The sequence below is a fragment of the Amblyomma maculatum genome, chromosome 1 (assembly GCF_055883805.1).
Source record: "Amblyomma maculatum isolate TAMU_Amacu chromosome 1, ASM5588380v1, whole genome shotgun sequence".
NCBI classification, from domain to species: Eukaryota; Metazoa; Arthropoda; class Arachnida; order Ixodida; family Ixodidae; genus Amblyomma; species Amblyomma maculatum.
This window is the reverse complement of record NC_139344.1, coordinates 397,188,517-397,205,570: the sequence shown is the minus strand read 5'-3', so window position 1 is coordinate 397,205,570 and position 17,054 is coordinate 397,188,517. Positions and strand designations below refer to the sequence as shown.

The following is a 17,054-nucleotide window of genomic DNA, read 5'->3' as shown; positions in this document are numbered from 1 at the left end:
CTTTCTTTCTTTCTTTCTTTCTTTCTTTCTTTCTTTCTTTCTTTCTTTCTTTCTTCTTTCTTTCTTTCTTTCTTTCTTTCTTTCTTTCTTTCTTTCTTTCTTTCTTTCTTTCTTTCTTTCTTTCTTTCTTTCTTTCTTTCTTTCTTTCTTTCTTTCTTTCTTTCTTTCTTTCTTTCTTGTAATTTGTAATCCCAAGGTAATTTGCTGCACTAAACGAAAAGGGAGAAACATTTTTGACAACATAACTGCCAATGCCAAAGGAGGGGCTGAAGGGAAGCTGTATTGGATAATGAGATTGGGAAGGGAGGGGGGGGTCTGTGTTTCCCCTCGGATACATGCCGCTGACGCATGCTGCTAGCCGAGCGTTCCTCCTTTGCAGCAGGGTCAAAAAGCTGTCCTCTTATTTTATTTCGCTGTCTTGGACGTTTTATCGTTTCCCCGTCGCTCGCTCTGCAGCACATATTTTCGTCGTCATGCGACATGAGCTGGAAGGATAAATACTTACAGCTGACAAGACGCACCCTGGGCCCCTCCGTGACCAGAGTCACACTGCAGCCTACCTTCTGCATCAACCGCACGCTAGACAGCAGCACAACAGCTGTGCGCAAGCGCCCTCTCACTGCTCCTTTCTCTTATTTCGCAGATTTTTTTTTTCTTTTTTTTTTTCTTTTTTTTTAGATGTGGGAAAAAGGACCACGTGAGCCATCGTGTAGAAAAGAATTTCATTGGAGGCTTCTGAAGTTACTCTAGAACTTTGCATATTACATTTGAGGTCTGCAGCGAATACTTAAATAGTTAATTAAGCGTAATTATACAGTCAGTTCAGGGGAAAAAATAAAAATAGCTCGATGTTACTCTAGGACCAGTGGCAACATCGTACATCCTGTTTCATTCGCGTATGAAGCGCCTTTCATTTTTAAAGTCGTCTTGCCGAGGCTCATCCTGTATAATAAAACGAAGCCTTTATTGAAATATTTTTACCGGTGTTTTTAAAGCAGCAGACGTATTGATTACGTTCAGGCTTCTTTCTGCCCTTCACAATGTGAGTCGTGACGAGATTTAGGCAGCGATTGTCGCACAAGCATGTACTGCAGGATTGCTTTGACTGCCTGGAGTTTCTTCACGTGTTTTGACATGCACACTGGAGCTTTCTTTGCATTTTGCCTCCGAAACGCATTCGCTGAGGCCGACATTCACTCACGGGCAACTTCTTGCAGCAGCGCCCTGGCCATTTGTACATTTTTTTTTTCCTTTCTGAATTCTAGAGGGTATATCGCATAGTTTAGTTATAACGAACCATCTCTTCTGGGAAACCGGTAACTAATAAAAAAGAGCTTTTTGAGATATGAACACAGCGTTTTCGGCGCCACTCTACCAGTGTTGGTGGACGTCACAAAACAGAGAATAATGTTAATTAGTAACCTCGTTAATATTTTAATGAGAATGCATTACTATCCCCGTTACACGAAAATCCCTTCTGACGTTGTTGTTGTTGTTGTTGTTGTTGTTGTTGTTGTCAACACTCAGTGATACCTATAAACATAGCAGCGAGTGTGACGGCCAGAAAATAGAAGTAATTTAAAATAAATTGGTCAGCTTTACGGTTCGAACCCAGACCTTCCTGCCAGGCGGGCACGCATCTCATAGACAACGAATGGTTTGTTTTAAAAACAAAGCACGTTTATTTACAATAATCAGTACAGTTCAGGGGTAAAAAGACAGAGCAACATATAAAAATCTAACATTCGTGTTAACAAATGTCACACAAGTCTGACACAAGCGAAAGTAAAACCTTGAGAGACCAATGCAATAATTCGAGATTGTAAATGCAGATACACAAGGAAAGTAACCTCAAGAAAACAAATCATTGTACATGTGGCTATGGGGAAACGGTAATGATTCTGAACGATCAACGTTGGGGGAGAGGGGAGAGATTGGTCGGAGAGGGTTGTATCCCGCAGACAGAGGGGAAATATTGGTCATGATGGTTGCGAAGAGGTAATATGGGGAGTTGGAGGGAAGGTTGAGGCTTTTAATGAAGAAAATTCTGAAATAAGAGACTGTTTAAGACTAATATCTCTTTGGCATGGGTCAGCCAAAAGTAGAAAAAAAAAAACTATACCAAACAGCAGAAATATAACGAAAGACGGATTGAATCAAGGGAGAACCGATGCCGAAGGTGAAGATGAGGAAAGAGAAGGATGTAAGTGGAACTGTCCAGCAAAAACGGGCAGTTGTTTCAAGCGTGGTATGGGGTCGTCATGTAAATGTGTTCGGATGCGTGTAACTTACTAATGTGTGTTTGGGATGCGTGCTGATGTTACAGTTACGATAACCGTCGAATGCAATCGGGGGAGCACGGTGGATGCTCCTGCGCAGTGATTGATTGTGACAGGTCTGAAGCATTGCGTGAAACTATCACCGATGAAACCCCGAATGCACTTCGACTGCAGCTTGATACCAGACCGTGCAAGCTTTGAAGCTGTCGTCGCTTTGTAATGGCAAGGTACGGATGTCGCCGGTCTGCAGTGCAACATACATACACTCATTATGAAAAAAGCTTGAATGCATTTAGAAACATCCGGCCCCACAAGGAGTAATGTCTTAGCATTCTCACGCGTAAGCAGTCTCGATTGTCTACATATTTTTCATAACGAAATTTTTATTTTTAAGTTAGGTGTCTAGTTTCAAATAGAGATTTTTTTTTTTTTTTTTGCCGGCCATTATTAATAGCCATGTAAGTTCTTTTTTTTTTATAATTTGGAAAATGTGACTGCGCTCGGTGCCATGTCTCAACTCTTGACTATCTTGCGCCAAAAGACGCGCGCTTTCGTAAAAGCCACGCTCTAAGCTCTGACCCCAGTGCCGTCAATCATTGGCGCAAGTGTCCACGAGAGCGGGATGTCAGGCTAGTTGGTATTGCATATCTAAATAACAGCGCTGGGAACGAAGAAGAAACACGAAGAACGAAGAAGAAACACAGACACCTGTTATTTAGATATGCGAGTGTCCAGCCACGTCGTTCTCGGCCCTGTCAGTGCCTTGCTGCTTCAGCCCACGCGGAACAGAGAAGGTGACGTGTGGTTTGCGCCATTGATTGATGGCGCTGGGGGCAGAGAGCCGTTTATAGAGCTCTGGCTCGGGGCACTGTTTAGAGCGCAGGCTTTTCGAAATCGCGCGTCATTTGGCGCGAAATAGCCACAATTTAAGTCACATTATCGACTGTAATCGCGAAATTCTAAAAACTGATATGACGCTTGTTAATATAGACCGACTACAGATATATAATCGCAACGAGACGCTTTTTGGAATTTTCATTATCAGAAATCAGATAGCCATCCTACTAATTAACATTTCTCCTGTTTTCTGATCTCCGCAAGCGTTTAAGAATTGGGCCGCAAACGCCACATCGGTGTCTTAAAGAAATTTGCTTTAAAAAAATTTATGGTCGGCTTCCTTGAAACGCGTGGTATTATACAGGACCGGTCGTTTTACCGTCTATTTTGGCGCCATCACGCGCAAGCTTTCGCTTCGAAAGAGAAGGAATACCAGTGTGGTCGAGTTTTGCTTCAAAAAGGATCGGGCATCTTCCGTTAACGAATTTTCCTCGATTGAATAGCCGAGATGTGGCCACTATAAAAGTTCGCAGGGCACGTACTGGCCGGGAAGACAAAAAAAAAAGAAAAAAAGAACATAAGCGTGACGCATTCTTTGCACGTGCGTATGCCTTCTTTAGCTGTGTTGTTTAACTGCAGCACTGACGGACGCAACTGTACCTGATTTCGCGTTATCTTTACGGCCAGAGTGGCGCGATGCGTTTGTGTAATCAGGGCCCCGCGGTCGCTTATCTGAGAGTTGGCCATACACGTTCTTTAAGAAAAAAAAAAAAAAAAAAGACATCGCGATCATGGTGGTGCGCAGGAAGATGTCATTGGTGAGAAAATTAGGGCTGAGACCATATTTCAAAATGATCCATTTGAAATGAATAACTGGTCTTTCATTTCATTTGTAGTAACGTCAGCATGACGTTTGCCATGCTGCCAATGCTGCACGATGCGGGCGCTTGAAAATCTCGCCTTCGTCGAGCAACAGTTACCGATGGATTCGAAATGGGAAATGAGTAATAGCTGCTTATGGAATAATGCCACTATAGAAGTTCTTCATTCTGTAGGAAAGGCCGCACATTCGTTTGCCTGGCTTTATCATTCGTCTGGCTTTTCGGTTGCTTTCTTTTATTTTTTCGGAATTATTTTTGGCGCGGGACGTCTACCGGGCCTTTCGCGTATCCATGCCATCTTTCTGGTTGTAATGCAAAAGCTAAACAGAGGAGTTTTTATAGTCGGAAATTGCAGTAACCGCCACTCACGATTCCTCTGCAAATGGAAGTAGTTCGCCGTTAAAGCGTTTCTAGTTACCTAAATAAGCTAAGTATCAGATTACCAGCTCAATATTATCGAATACTCTGGCTTATTTGGTGTAGTAAAAATTCCAATAACTTTTTTTTTTTGTTTTACTGCTTAGCGGAGTAAACACTTGCGATTACCATGGCCAAAAGTTAGTAACTGCTGTCTATTTTTCTTTTTCTTTTTACATTGTGTTCTACTATTCCAGTGGACGTCTGCTGCGTACACAGCCAGTGAATTATTCACTCGATGTTAATAATCTGCATTTCGGTTTTAAGGCACGTTGAACAGTTTCGGAAGGTCGTAAAACGCCACCGAAACACTGGGATATGCCAATTAGGTTATATCGGCTGAAAAACTTTTCCGAGGTGGGACAATTCCCAAATGCGAAATTCACTGGTATCCGGAAATCTGGTTCTGTGGAAGCCACTTGTCCACAGGCACGCGTTACCTCGACCGCGGGGAAAAAGTACTCTCTGCTCGTAACGAAAGCAGTCGCTCGTCCACTCACATATGCAACCTTATGCAGTAAGAGGGCGCCGTCCTGTACGCGATGTTACACACAGGTGCATACGCAGTGTGCATTTTAACCCGGTAATGTGAACGGTGCCCGTTCTTCTGGGGGGAACCCTGCTGCTGGTCGAGAGGATCACGTGGCTTAAGACTTACAGCTGTGGATTTGAAACTGAATAAAAATTTTATAATTGGTTATTAGAAGACCGCGACAAGACTCTAACGGCATTAGGACGTGTGAATAAGTTAAGTAAATTAATTGCGCCGATCAGAAAAAAATGGGGCAATCAGTCGGGAATCGAACCCTCTGACTCGTGAATCTCGAGTCAAACGCGCTGCCCCTATGCCACGCAGGCACGTTTGTACAGTCGTGAGCAAAAGTGGTATACAACACTCAGCTTGTGACAGAACTCGAGAAAATTGCATCGAAATGCCATCTAGCGACAGGGACAGTGACGTCAGCACATGCATGTGGATAAAATGGGGCACCCCCGCTACAGTCTAGATCACAGATAGGTGTTGCTACATGAAGTTGGCATGCAGTTTTCTCGAGCTCCGCCACCGGCTGAGTGTTTTATATTGCTCACGACTGCACGTCTTCGTAAAAGCAAGGCTTCATTTATGTATTTGTTGGTTACGATTGTATTCTAATGAGCATGTGTGAGAGTAGTGTCTGACTGCATAGCAGGAGAGAGGAACAGATAAAACGACATAAAACATTTTTATTAGATTGATCGAGCAACTTGGGTGGCATGCATGGAGGAAGGAAAAACTAGGAGGGAGCGCGCGGCAACATCCGCGAAGCCTAGTCATAAAAAATAAAAGAGAACAAGTCGGCCCCTTCGTGTTAGACCACGTGATAGCGTGCGGTGATATCTACTACAGCGCGCATGCGCGAATCGGCGCCGCGCGGGTCCGCCGCGCGCGCAGCACCCGTTGGCCCACACAGCAGACAGCCGCGCGCCCGCGTTATAGTGCTATACCCGCGCCATGGCAGACGTGCGCACTAAAACGCACCGACATCAAAACATGGATTCTAACTATAAGAGCGAAAAAACGGCGGAGGGAGCGGCTTCATCAGCACTTGGCTTGTGAAGGTTGGCCGCGTGACGTCATGCTCCCTCCTAGTTTTTCCTTCCTCCATGGCATGTCCGTGAGGGCGCCACCGGCTTTCGTCAAATGATGAAATTGCTGAAGCACCCTTAATTGATTATCCATGGTCTTGCTGGTCATCAGGACCACCTCCCACTGCCCATATATCAGATTAGACGCTGTTCAGTGTTATGGTTTGTGCATTTCCACGATATATGGTAGAACGTAGGGCAAGCTCCAAATCAGGTGAATGCATTTTGATATTGGATAGGGCTAATCGTGTGCAATGTAAACAAGTTTGGGAAATTATTGACCTGAGTGTATGGCTTTGGAGGAACTAAGGTTTTCTACGAGGGCTGGGTATTTTCCGCACTCCAGACTAATGTGTTCTTATCTGTCACCATGAATGGTAGGCACGGGTTCGGAGTAAGGATGAGGATCCTTCCTCTGTCTTAAATTTAGAGCTAGAGCGCTGGTTACCTAATTTCCAGCTTGCTGTTCGTGGCCTGCCGTCATGGCAGGATGATTTTTCTCGTATGTGTTGTTAAAAATCGTAGTTTTTTATTTTTTATGGCGGCTTTTTGAAGCTCGTTTCAGGTGTCATAGACCAAGCTATAGAAATCGGTCTGTATAGGGGTGGTAACTGGAAACTTGGGGTCATTTTTTTAAGCTCCTCTCATGCATGCATCGATAGCCCTGTTTTCCACAGTTCCTTCGTTTTTGGCTTAGGGAGGCCGTATATGTTATCTCACTTTTAAGCAGGCTTACAACTAGGGCTTGGAGAAGCCTAAGCGTGTCCTCCTCTCCCATACTCTTGCGATGGCAGGTAATACGACGGGTCGTTTTTGAGATGTGATTAATGATTGTTTTGATGGTTCTAATCATATGGTCAAATCTCGGGTTACTTTGCGGCCAAAGCCCTATTATCCGGATCTTGTCTACCTCATTGATTTTTCGTCCTCCCACAACTTCTCAAGATCTCCGAGGTAATCTGTGGAGCGGAGTCTAATGGCCTAGGACATCTCTGAGCCGCATTGCAGACCATTTTTTTTCAATGACAAATTGCTCAACATTGTTTATGGCTTCTTACTTTGTTTCTTCTTTTTGGGCTAATGGCCCCTTTTTTAACCCATGAGGTTATATATCATCGCCATCGTGTAGCCTATGTCGGGCAGAGTGGGGAGCTTTCTTGCTAGTTTTAACTTGACACTATTGAAGAAGAGAGGGAGGGCATAACATAGCCCATTGATGAGTGTCCTTATTGGGCAGGGGGCGAACTTCACCAATGCCTTTAGCGACTGTTCTGTCAGGGTTTGCTGCCTGCCAGAGCAGCCACTAAAGGCATTGGTGGGGCTCGCTCCCAACACTTCGATGTAGTTAAGATCGTCTCGCCTCAGTTTCGACCACTCATCTCCTCTATGATAGTCTTATCAGAGGCGTGGTCAAAGGCTTAATTTTAAATACAGGGCTAAAAGCAGGTTTTAGCCAGGGGTGGGTATTGCATTAATAAGTTCTTCTCTAATCCTCAAGAAGGCATCTTGTGTGCAGAGGCCTTTTCGGAATACCGCCACTGCGGAAAACACACACACACACACACACACACACACACACACACACACACACACACACACACACACACACACACACACACACACACACACACACACACACACACACACACACACACACACACACACACACACACACACACACACGCACACACGCACACACGCACACACACGCACACGCGCACACGCGCACACACACACGCACGCACGCACGCGCACACACACACACACATTATTTTATATTGTGTGTAGGGCTGAAGCTTTGTTTGTTTGATTATTTTACGCGTTGTCTCCGGACAGGAGGATAGAGAGATATAGAAATAGTGGGAGGATAGAGAGAGTGTGAGCGTGCGCGAACGGCTAGGTGTATGCTTGTATGCGATTATGACGAATGTTGAAGAGGTGTAGTGACCGTGCTGTGACGGGGTGCTTACTATGGATTGTGTAAAAGTGAAAAGAAAACGAAGCTTGCTATGTCCCCTAAGGGTTTTTTATTTACGATGTTTTCTTTCAACTGATGAAAAAAAAGAAGCAAACGGCTATAAGAGCAACGTTATCTCGAAACCGATGTTACGAAAATTCACAGCTTTGTGTAGCTTCACGATTACAACTCGCTTTTAATGTTTTTTTCCTATCTACAACGCTTCAAAAGTTACTGTAGTGTTACGTAATCTTACGTTACGAATTACAAGATATGCACCTGAGGAGACTCCCAGTGATGCTGACTGTCATTATGACTTATTGTACTGGCGTTATTTTTTCATGTTTGTGCATTATTTTTTCCACCATGGTGGCTTGAAGGATCACCATACTACGTATACGCCATATTTCAAGGAGATTCCGGTTCTTTATATTACAATAAGCAATATATTCCTGTACACGCAAGTCCGACTGTGACAAGGCTTTCAAATGGGTGTTAAATGCCGTTCAACGTGTTATTTTGGTATAAGAGGTGACACGTATTACACAACCGATTGTTCTCGTTTGTGACTCCCTCTGTAAATAATAATTTCCATGCTCTTCTTTTTCCCACCTCCCTTTCATTCCTGTGCGCAGATTCCCCAGCGGGGCACTCTTCGATTTCGCAACAATCGACACCGCGAAGAGGTGAGTGACCGTGCACCGGCAGGCCTGTTCGCGTGCACAACCTGTTCGCCACGCATCTAGATTTTCGACCGCCACCCACGTACACAAGGCACCGGCCTTTACGGACGCCCACACGGCGATATACTTTATGGGCTCTTGTTTTCAAGCCGGAATGCTTGAGCTCGCTCCGAGTCCATCGTATTAGCTTTTTTTTTTTTTTTTTTTTTCTGTTTTGCCTTCACCACGCGCTTGCGACCTCACGGGTCACATGAGCTTCACTCTCGCCTGCCGCTGGATCGCATTTCAGAATACGCATGCGGGTGAGCTCATATAGCTTTTGTTTGCATGGTGCGTGAGAGGTCTGAGGGTTTGTTAATGCTTTTTTGTTTACCTTGCTCTCCTCGCTATTTGGTGTCTGCGGTGGGTGCTCCAGAAGCGATAGTAGGGAGATAGTGATGGCATGAGAGATAGATAAGGGGAGGGGGGGGAGTCCCTCAGGGCGTGGTGTGCGAGATAGGCGGCGAGCCCTTGCCGCGCGCGTTCTCCGATTGCAGCGGTTGCGCAAAGCCACGCGGAAGCTGCTTGGTGCGAGATACTTGCGCGCGGAGCTCTCAGCCGTCAAGCTGCTGCTGCTGCAGCTACGCCGCTCAGAAGTCAAGGGTGCTGACTTTCCCATTCGAGACGCGTGTAGGCGAAGCCGGCCGGAATAATATTTACATCTCGGTTGAGATATAGGAGAAACAGAGGTCTAAAAGAAAACGGGATTGAGGGCTCTTTTTCGTTTAGAGCACAGCTCTCATGCGTCTGTTCAGTGGTTGAGCCGCGTCTCCGTTCGTTCAGTTGCTGGTGTAACTGAGCTAACCAGAGTTTGTAAGTGCACATACATACTAGCATCTCTCGAATTATTTGCCTCCGTACATCGCAAAAACGCTTAAATAACTTCGCACAAACTTCTCACTAGCAAGTATCTTAATCGTCCTTAGATTTTTTTTTTTTTTTTTTTTTTTTGCGTGTGTCTCCGCAAACTACTTCAGATATCAATACGATTCTTTTGGTGCATGCTATGCATTCGAATTCACTTGTTCTGAACGTAAATAGAAGGCGGCGTTTCCTGACATACAGAGCATGGCTTTACATTTAAAACGTTGCTCTCAGGGTGACCTAAACGTTGAAGCATGCAGTACGGCGCACTGTTTGGCACCGATCCAAGCAGCACCGAGACAAGCCCCGCTTGCGTGTCTGCCTGGCTGAGCGCTTTTCCGCGAAACCCGGGGGGGGGGGGGGGGGGGGGGGGGGGGGGAATAAATAAAAAAAAGGAAAAGGAACAGCCGTATGCAAATACTTTGGCTGAAGCTTCGGTCTGCCTGTAGTAACACGGTGACACGCACGAATCACTGGCATTTATTTCTCCCGGAAATTACTTGAGCTTTTGAAATATATTTCGAGTCGAATTGGCTTCAAGCTGGCGTGGTTCGGTACGAAGTGCTCTCCACCTGTTACTATTCCCGCACCAAGAGCAGCACATGTGCACAGACAAAAAAAAGAAACACAGACTTGGAATAAGTGGATCACCCAGGAGAATATCATTGTACACCCTTCGACGATAAATGACGTCATGCGTTAAAAGAAAAAGTTTTTTTAATGACACGTATAAGCTCTGAAAGTCTTAGATGAATGTGTCTACTTAAGACAGGTAGTAACCGCAGGTCCGGATCGTGAAAAAGAATTAACTAGGAGAATAAGATTTGGATGGAGCGGACTTGGCAAATACTCGCAGATTATGACTAGCAGCTTACCGGTATCGCTCAAGAGGAAACTATACAACAGTTGCATCTTACCTGTACTCACCTATGGGGCTGAAACGTGGAGGCTAACCAAGAGAGTTCTACTCAAGTTGAGGACAACCCAGAGGGCTATGGAACGAAAAATGGTAGGGGTAACGTTAACGGACAGGAAGCATACAGAGTGGTTCAGAAAAATAACTCGAGTTAATGACATTCTAGTGTAAATAAAGGAGAAGAAATGGACATGGACAGTGCGGAGAGAGAACAACCAATGGTCGCTTAGGGTGACAAATTGGATACCAAGGGAAGGAAAGCGTAGCAGGGGGCGACAGAAAATTAGGTGGGTGGATGAGGTTAAGAAGTTCGCAGGGGTCAAGTGGATGCAGCTAGCACAGGACAGGGTTAATTGGTGGACTATGGGAGAGGCCTTCACCTTGCAGTGGGTATAGTACGAAGGATGATGATGGCCCTAAAAAAAACAAAGGCTGGGTGTAACGAGTTCTATAGCAGCGTTTCAGCTTATTTCAGGCGGAATGATTCCTGCCTTCGAAGCATTCACGTACATGTTTTCGAGACTAGCGCATGCGCAGTCGGAAGCAATGCGAGGAAAAAGGAACGTAATACATCCGAAACGGTGAGACGAGGTGGCGGTCCTAAAAACGTCAGTTTTCCTCTTGCACGCTTCATTACTTTCAGCGAGCGCATCGCTCCATCAAACAACTTGCCTGGCGCGAGCGTTAAGAAAAAAAAAGAAAAAAAGAACGAAATAAAAGAAATAATATAACGGAACGTATTCTACGAGGAAACTCCGTTGCAAAGCGCTCTTAGTCGCTCCACTTAAACGCCACCATCTCAAAACACGTGACAACAGTTAAGCGCGGGAGTTGGGGGGGGGGGGGGGGGGGGGGGCGTAATATGAGCTACCCGCGTGGGCAACTCTTAAAAAATAGCAAAATCTCTAAACTATCAGTGTACTCGGCTTTATGAGAAGTCCTGCATTTTGATATAAGGTGAATTTACATCCAGATAGTTATCGCTGCCGAACATAGGAACAATTCCTTAAGGCGTGCAGTTCCGTCCAGCACATTTTGGGCAGACTGTCTGCTTGTTGTTCTTGGCCGTCCTTCCTTTTTTTTTTTTTGTGCATTGGTTATCGTCCTTGTTGTTTTTGAAAACAGTTTGTCCGGAGGCATTCTATGTTTGCGTGTGTACGAAGGGGGAGGAAGGGGGGGGGGAGGGGGGGGAGGGGGCTGTAGTGAAATGTGGAGGCGATCTTAAAAGAACGCTTTGAGGTGTGTTTAGAGTAACCATGGCAGCTCGTTGCTACGTATACACTCTCATGAACTCCCTGCACTCGTAACCTTCGCTGTATACTCACAGAAACCTGTCCCTAGCGGGTGCGCGGCTACGGTATTTTTTTTTTATGCTTAGAAAAAGCTTGTCGGCTTTAGATTTCATTTGTCCCACCCACCTGGCAGCTGAAGAGAATGGACGTTACATTTTATAAGGTAGTACTGCATTTTTTCTCCTTCCTTGATGCTTAAGCATTCGAATTAGGCCTTCACGTAAGCGCCATTGCTGTAAGTTCCTTCCCGTTCCTGCATCTGTAGGTGTGCAGTACTTTGCTTCTGTGCAAGCGAATTTCAATGTGACGTATTTCGTAACGTCATTAGTGGCAATTAGAGCATATAACACGCCCAATCAAAAGGCGACTTAGTCGCTGTTTATTGCTGATTGAAAATACAGCCAGTATTTGTGTGAGCTCAGTGTATGTTATGAAAAGTGCAATCGGCTTGCAGCGACTAGAGTAGTCATTCAACGCATATGTACAAGATACTGTGCTTGAAAAGAGCAAGAAATTGCGACGCATGTACTACAAGCGCCCTTTACTGTCGTCAGTGGATTCTTGAGTGTTCGAAATGAATGTGATCCAACTCGGCCAATTTATTTACCCAATGGAATCGTTTGTGTGTCGTCATACCATCGTCAAGTGATTAAGACACCGGCTTCGGCTATGCTAAGTGGTTTTTATTTTCCCTTTTCTCTTTTTGAATTTATTTCACTGAACACTTACAATATGATGTACTCGACGAAGAGAAGGAACCGCCGGCAGGGGAAAAGCGTACTGCAACCCAGCAGCTCGCGCTTCCAGAGGTCTTCCAGCGAAGAAGGGACGTTCGAATTGCGGGCGCGGAGCTGGGCTTTCGAAACAAACACGCAAAAAAAAAAAAAAAAAAAAAAAAAAAAAGAAAAGAAAATAGCCTTTACATCAAGATAGTGGGCTTCTTTTTTTTTTTGCGAAAAAAAAAAAATTACATGGTTCCGCCCGGGATCGAACCGGGGACCTTTCGCGTGTAAAGCGAACGTGATAACCACTACACTACAGAACCGGGTTGACAGATGCGGCTAAAAGAGCGTTCTCATCTGTAATGCTTTCTTTTATGGCGGTGTAATATAGCGGAAGTGTGACAGGAACGATTTAGGTTATTGTGCATTCCTCCTCTTGTTTCATCATTTCAACACGTGGAGTCGATTAGATTAATTAGGGCGAACTGTCTCCCTTGCAGTTTTGACGCAATTTGTTTTCCCGGATCGTGTCAATTGCCACCGAAAAAAAAAATAAAAACACGCAACCAGTGAGTGCTTAAACGAATTAAGAAAAAAAGAGGGGGGGGGGGGGAGGAGATCTCTGAACACTGTTTTTTAATGTTCGAACATATTCGACGTCATGCGATCGTGTAGTCCTTCGTGTTTGCTATGTACAACCGCGATGCTTCATTAGGTCGCACACAGTGCAAAATTGTCAGTTTTGCAATTGCCGTAATTCTGGTGTCATTGCCCCCCAGACTACGTATGAAAGTTCGCCGTCATAAAATAACAGTATTTCGTGGCGCGTTCCAGTCGGTGTTCCCGAGAAAGCTTGGTCCACGGTACCGGTGAGCGGGTTTCAATAGCAGTAGTAGTACATTCTTGTAAAAAGAAAAAAATAAGAAAAAAAAAACGGAAAGGAAGAAAAAGATGTTGCCGGCCGCGGTGACAAGGAGAGAATAGCAAGAAGTGGAATTTAGAGCGCTGGCTAAAAAGGTCAGCCGAGAACAGGTATACTATTTACTAAATACGGAAGTTAGAAAAGTCAGTGCCGCTCGCGCGCTGGTGTCTAGACTGTGTAGAAAAAAAAAAGAAAAAAAAAAAGGTTAACTTCGCGCAATCGGCTACACCAAATTCGTTTTGATGTACAACTTGGGTCCAGATCACGATGTAGTCGTCTGGGCTACGACTGGTATCTTGTTCCGCAGGTTCGTATAGCTGTTTCGGATCGACGGTTAGAAAACGCTATCAGTCATCACGCTGAACGCGCTAATCGTCACCGTGCTCATCACAAATAAAAAGAAAGCAACAAGAAAATACTCCTGCCGTGTAAACCACTGTGTTTAAGCCGTTACGTGTACCGCTTGCGTGTAGCGCTGGTCAAATGGATTCTGCGTGCGAAGTTGTCATCCTTCTAGTCTCATCTATACGCGGACAGATGGCGCCACACGGTCTCGCGCTAGCCCTCCTCTCTCTCTCGTTTTTTCCTTCCCCCATAGCTCTCGCAGGCGCTAGCGGCTAGCGCCCGCGTCGTTGCTGAAAACTGCACGCGGAAGCGAGTTGCGCCGCGTGCTTCAGTGGCGATCGCCAGCGCTCGCTGGCCCAACTTTCCGCCGTGTCACGCGCGCGTTGAAGGTGCCTTTTTGCGTACGGGTCAACCGTTCCTCCTGCATCAGTGCTGTTGGGGATGCACGTGTTCTCCGACGTCCCAAGGTGCTCCCCTGCTGTCTAGTCGCCCGTGTGGCATTTTGATCTCGTCCGGCCCGTTCCTGCGGCCGTGGTGGTGGTTGCGATGGACGTCCCGGTCAGGAAGGTAAGCGGGCATCTAGATTTGAGCTGGCCTCTTTCCGACGCTTTTCACCGTTCGCTGCTGGTTGTGTGGGCAGTGCTTTTGCCGCCGTTCAGTATCGCCTTTGCAATGAATGCGCTGGGCGAAATGAAAGCTCTCGGTCGGCTCCCTGGTGCTAACATCGGCAACAGAGATGACAGTTCGCGCGGTGCCTGACAAACTCGGCATTATTAAAGGCTCTATTCCTCTGCGCATTTGACAGAGTAACCTTCGTGGTTTTAAATTTGTTAAGCTTTCTAATTACGTGCGATGCTCGACAACCGTGTAAGAAATTGGAAACTGGTTGAAATTAACAGCAACCACGACAGTCAGTGTAGGCGCAGTGCGGTGCCGCAGTGCTTAAATTCTGGCTCCATCGGAAGGTGTTCGACCAATGGTGGAAAGATAAATAAAGGGGGAGACAGAAAGCGGCTGGTGGCCTGCTTCGTACATCACTTTATACAAATTTAAAGGCAGAAACGGATTTCTCTTTCTCGGGTTTTAGAAAATATGTTAATGGCTTCTTATTAAAACTTCCTGAGATATTGTCGGAAGAACAGAGAAGGAATGTTTTGACAACCACTGACAAGAAAAAAAGATGGCAACCTACCTCGTATTCATGCAGTCCATGTACAAAATTAGAGCGCGGAGGGTTTTTAGACCGCTCTTAAATGATGCTAGGGGTGCTCAGACCATCCTAAACCCCCCTGACTTTAAGCCCTCGCGGGGCGGGAAATTCTTGCATTCTCTTGTGCTGTCTGTACCAAGACATGGACTTCGCTTTCTTTGAAACTGCCGCAGCAATAACCCCAGCTATTAGTAACTTTACAAGCGTTCACCGCATGCTGGTCATAACTCACTGAACGTTGTAACCCTTCGCCATTTTTTGACGCCTACGGGGAATCTACCCATAATGATTGTGGTCGAGTTCTTGGTGAACAATCGAAGGTGTCTGCTGTCGATATTGCTCGAGATTTTAACGATACACGATCGCTAAGTAGCGAGCGCACAGTTGCCATCAAATTCGGTCCTCCTTACGGTAGAGCATTAATGCATACGCGCTTAACGAGACGAAATATCCCATTGCCTGATCTATTTCTGGAATAGCTGCCTTGGATCTATCGCTCTTTCGCACGCTTACGTTCATAATACGTTTCTTTTTTCTTTTTGTATAATAATCGGGTGCTGTCCTTGGTTGTTGGTAACTAAGAAATTACAGCACCGTATCAGCGACGCGGTGCTTCCTGTTTCCGGCATTCCAGTTGCGTTCCTTCCGTTCAGAGTTTTAACCTTCAAGTCGTGACGCTTGCAAGGCTGGCCGCTTGACCGTAATCGGCAGTTTTCGCTCGCTGTCATTCACAGCATGCTTGCTAGTGGACGTGGTTACCAAGGCTGCAGCGTCCCTTGTCACTGTCTTCTTGTCTCGATCGGTTGTGTGCGGAACCTTCGATTGGAAAGATCTGATAGCTTTCTTTGAGCCGCGATTGTCGCGCGTTTCTTTTTTTTCTGTTTTTCGGTCGGCTTTCGTTTTCCCGGCAAAGTTTTTAGAAAAATCCGTGCCCTCTGAAAAAGCCCGCCTCTCTTGTCTACTGTATCCTCCGGCCCGCCTTTGTCCGTGGGCCGTTTTTTTTTTTGTTTTTTTTTTTTTTTTGTTCTCCCTTTTTTTGACAAACTGTCCCCTGAAGAACCGGCCCTTGTTGAAATGTCCCTTCGAAGCTCCTAGGCCCGCGTAGTGCCCTTTGTGGAGGTACCTGGATTTTATCTTCTTTGTGCGTGTGACAAGCAAACCACGCCTTTTGTGTTGTGTAGGGCATGGCGGCATCTTCGGTTTCGTTTTCTTTTTTTTTTTTCTTTTTTTTTTCGGGCGAGGTAAAAAGGGTTGCCAGGCAGGGCAAAAGTTCTCCCCCGCTTCCCCTTCTTAGTACTGTGTATAATGGGTCATTTCCTTGCTGCGCTGCATGCCTGGCGTTTAGAGAACCATAGAGACACCTGCGGCCTTGGGCCGACCAATGGGGCGGAGCGCCGCCCGTTTTCCTCTCCGGAGTGTCTTGACAGCCAGCTAGTCATCACTCTCTCCGGCCGTGAAAGTCTTCCTGCTTTGCGCCTTTGAACATGTTTTTTTTTTTTTTTTCTTTTTTTTTTTTTTTTTTTTTCAATCAGGCAGAGTCGTCCCTGTCGGCCACACCTCGCCCCGATCGGTTGTCGCCTAGTGTAATCTTGTCGAAACGTTGGCTCGACCTGCGAACTGAGGCAAAGTCTAGGTGGCTTTGACTCTTGCCCAGCGCTCTTTCATACCCTGTAAGCCATCTTCTTCCCCTCATTCTACCTGGATCCTGATGGAGTTAGTCACGCGGGAACTTTGACACCGTTAAGCCCGCGTCGACCAAAGGGGTCATATTTCGTTGAATTAGTATCTAACATGCTGTAACAGTGGCGTGACTTGGAATCTCAAATTACTGTTAAAATTAAAACCCTTCTTAACAACCACGCCGCGGTAGCTCAGTGGATCTTGACTGCTGAACACAAGGGCAAAGGTAGAGCGGCTAGAACCACCCTAACACGGGCTCCATCGTAATCGCGACAGCCACTTTTCATTGCATGCGAAAAGCGAAGCCTGCGGTAGGCTTTCGCCAAGAGATCCTCTAATTTGTTATGCTCATTAACGCTAACAGCAACTAAACCAACCCTAGGA

At 45.8% G+C, this 17,054-nt stretch overlaps 1 protein-coding gene and 1 non-coding gene across 3 annotated transcripts in view; one reads left to right on the top strand and one right to left on the bottom strand.

Moving 5' to 3' along the window:
* Positions 1 to 17,054, top strand: part of LOC146208651 (uncharacterized) — a 295,550-nt gene that overhangs the window by 210,351 nt on the left and 68,145 nt on the right. For both annotated transcript variants that reach the window (XM_084595733.1, XM_084595723.1), the window contains exon 8: positions 8,633 to 8,683. In XM_084595733.1, the coding sequence (XP_084451859.1) occupies positions 8,633 to 8,683 (51 nt within the window). The remainder of the gene's footprint in view (positions 1 to 8,632; positions 8,684 to 17,054) is intronic.
* On the bottom strand, positions 12,764 to 12,836 carry TRNAV-UAC (transfer RNA valine (anticodon UAC)). The gene has a single exon. It is a non-coding gene; the product is annotated as a tRNA-Val (tRNA).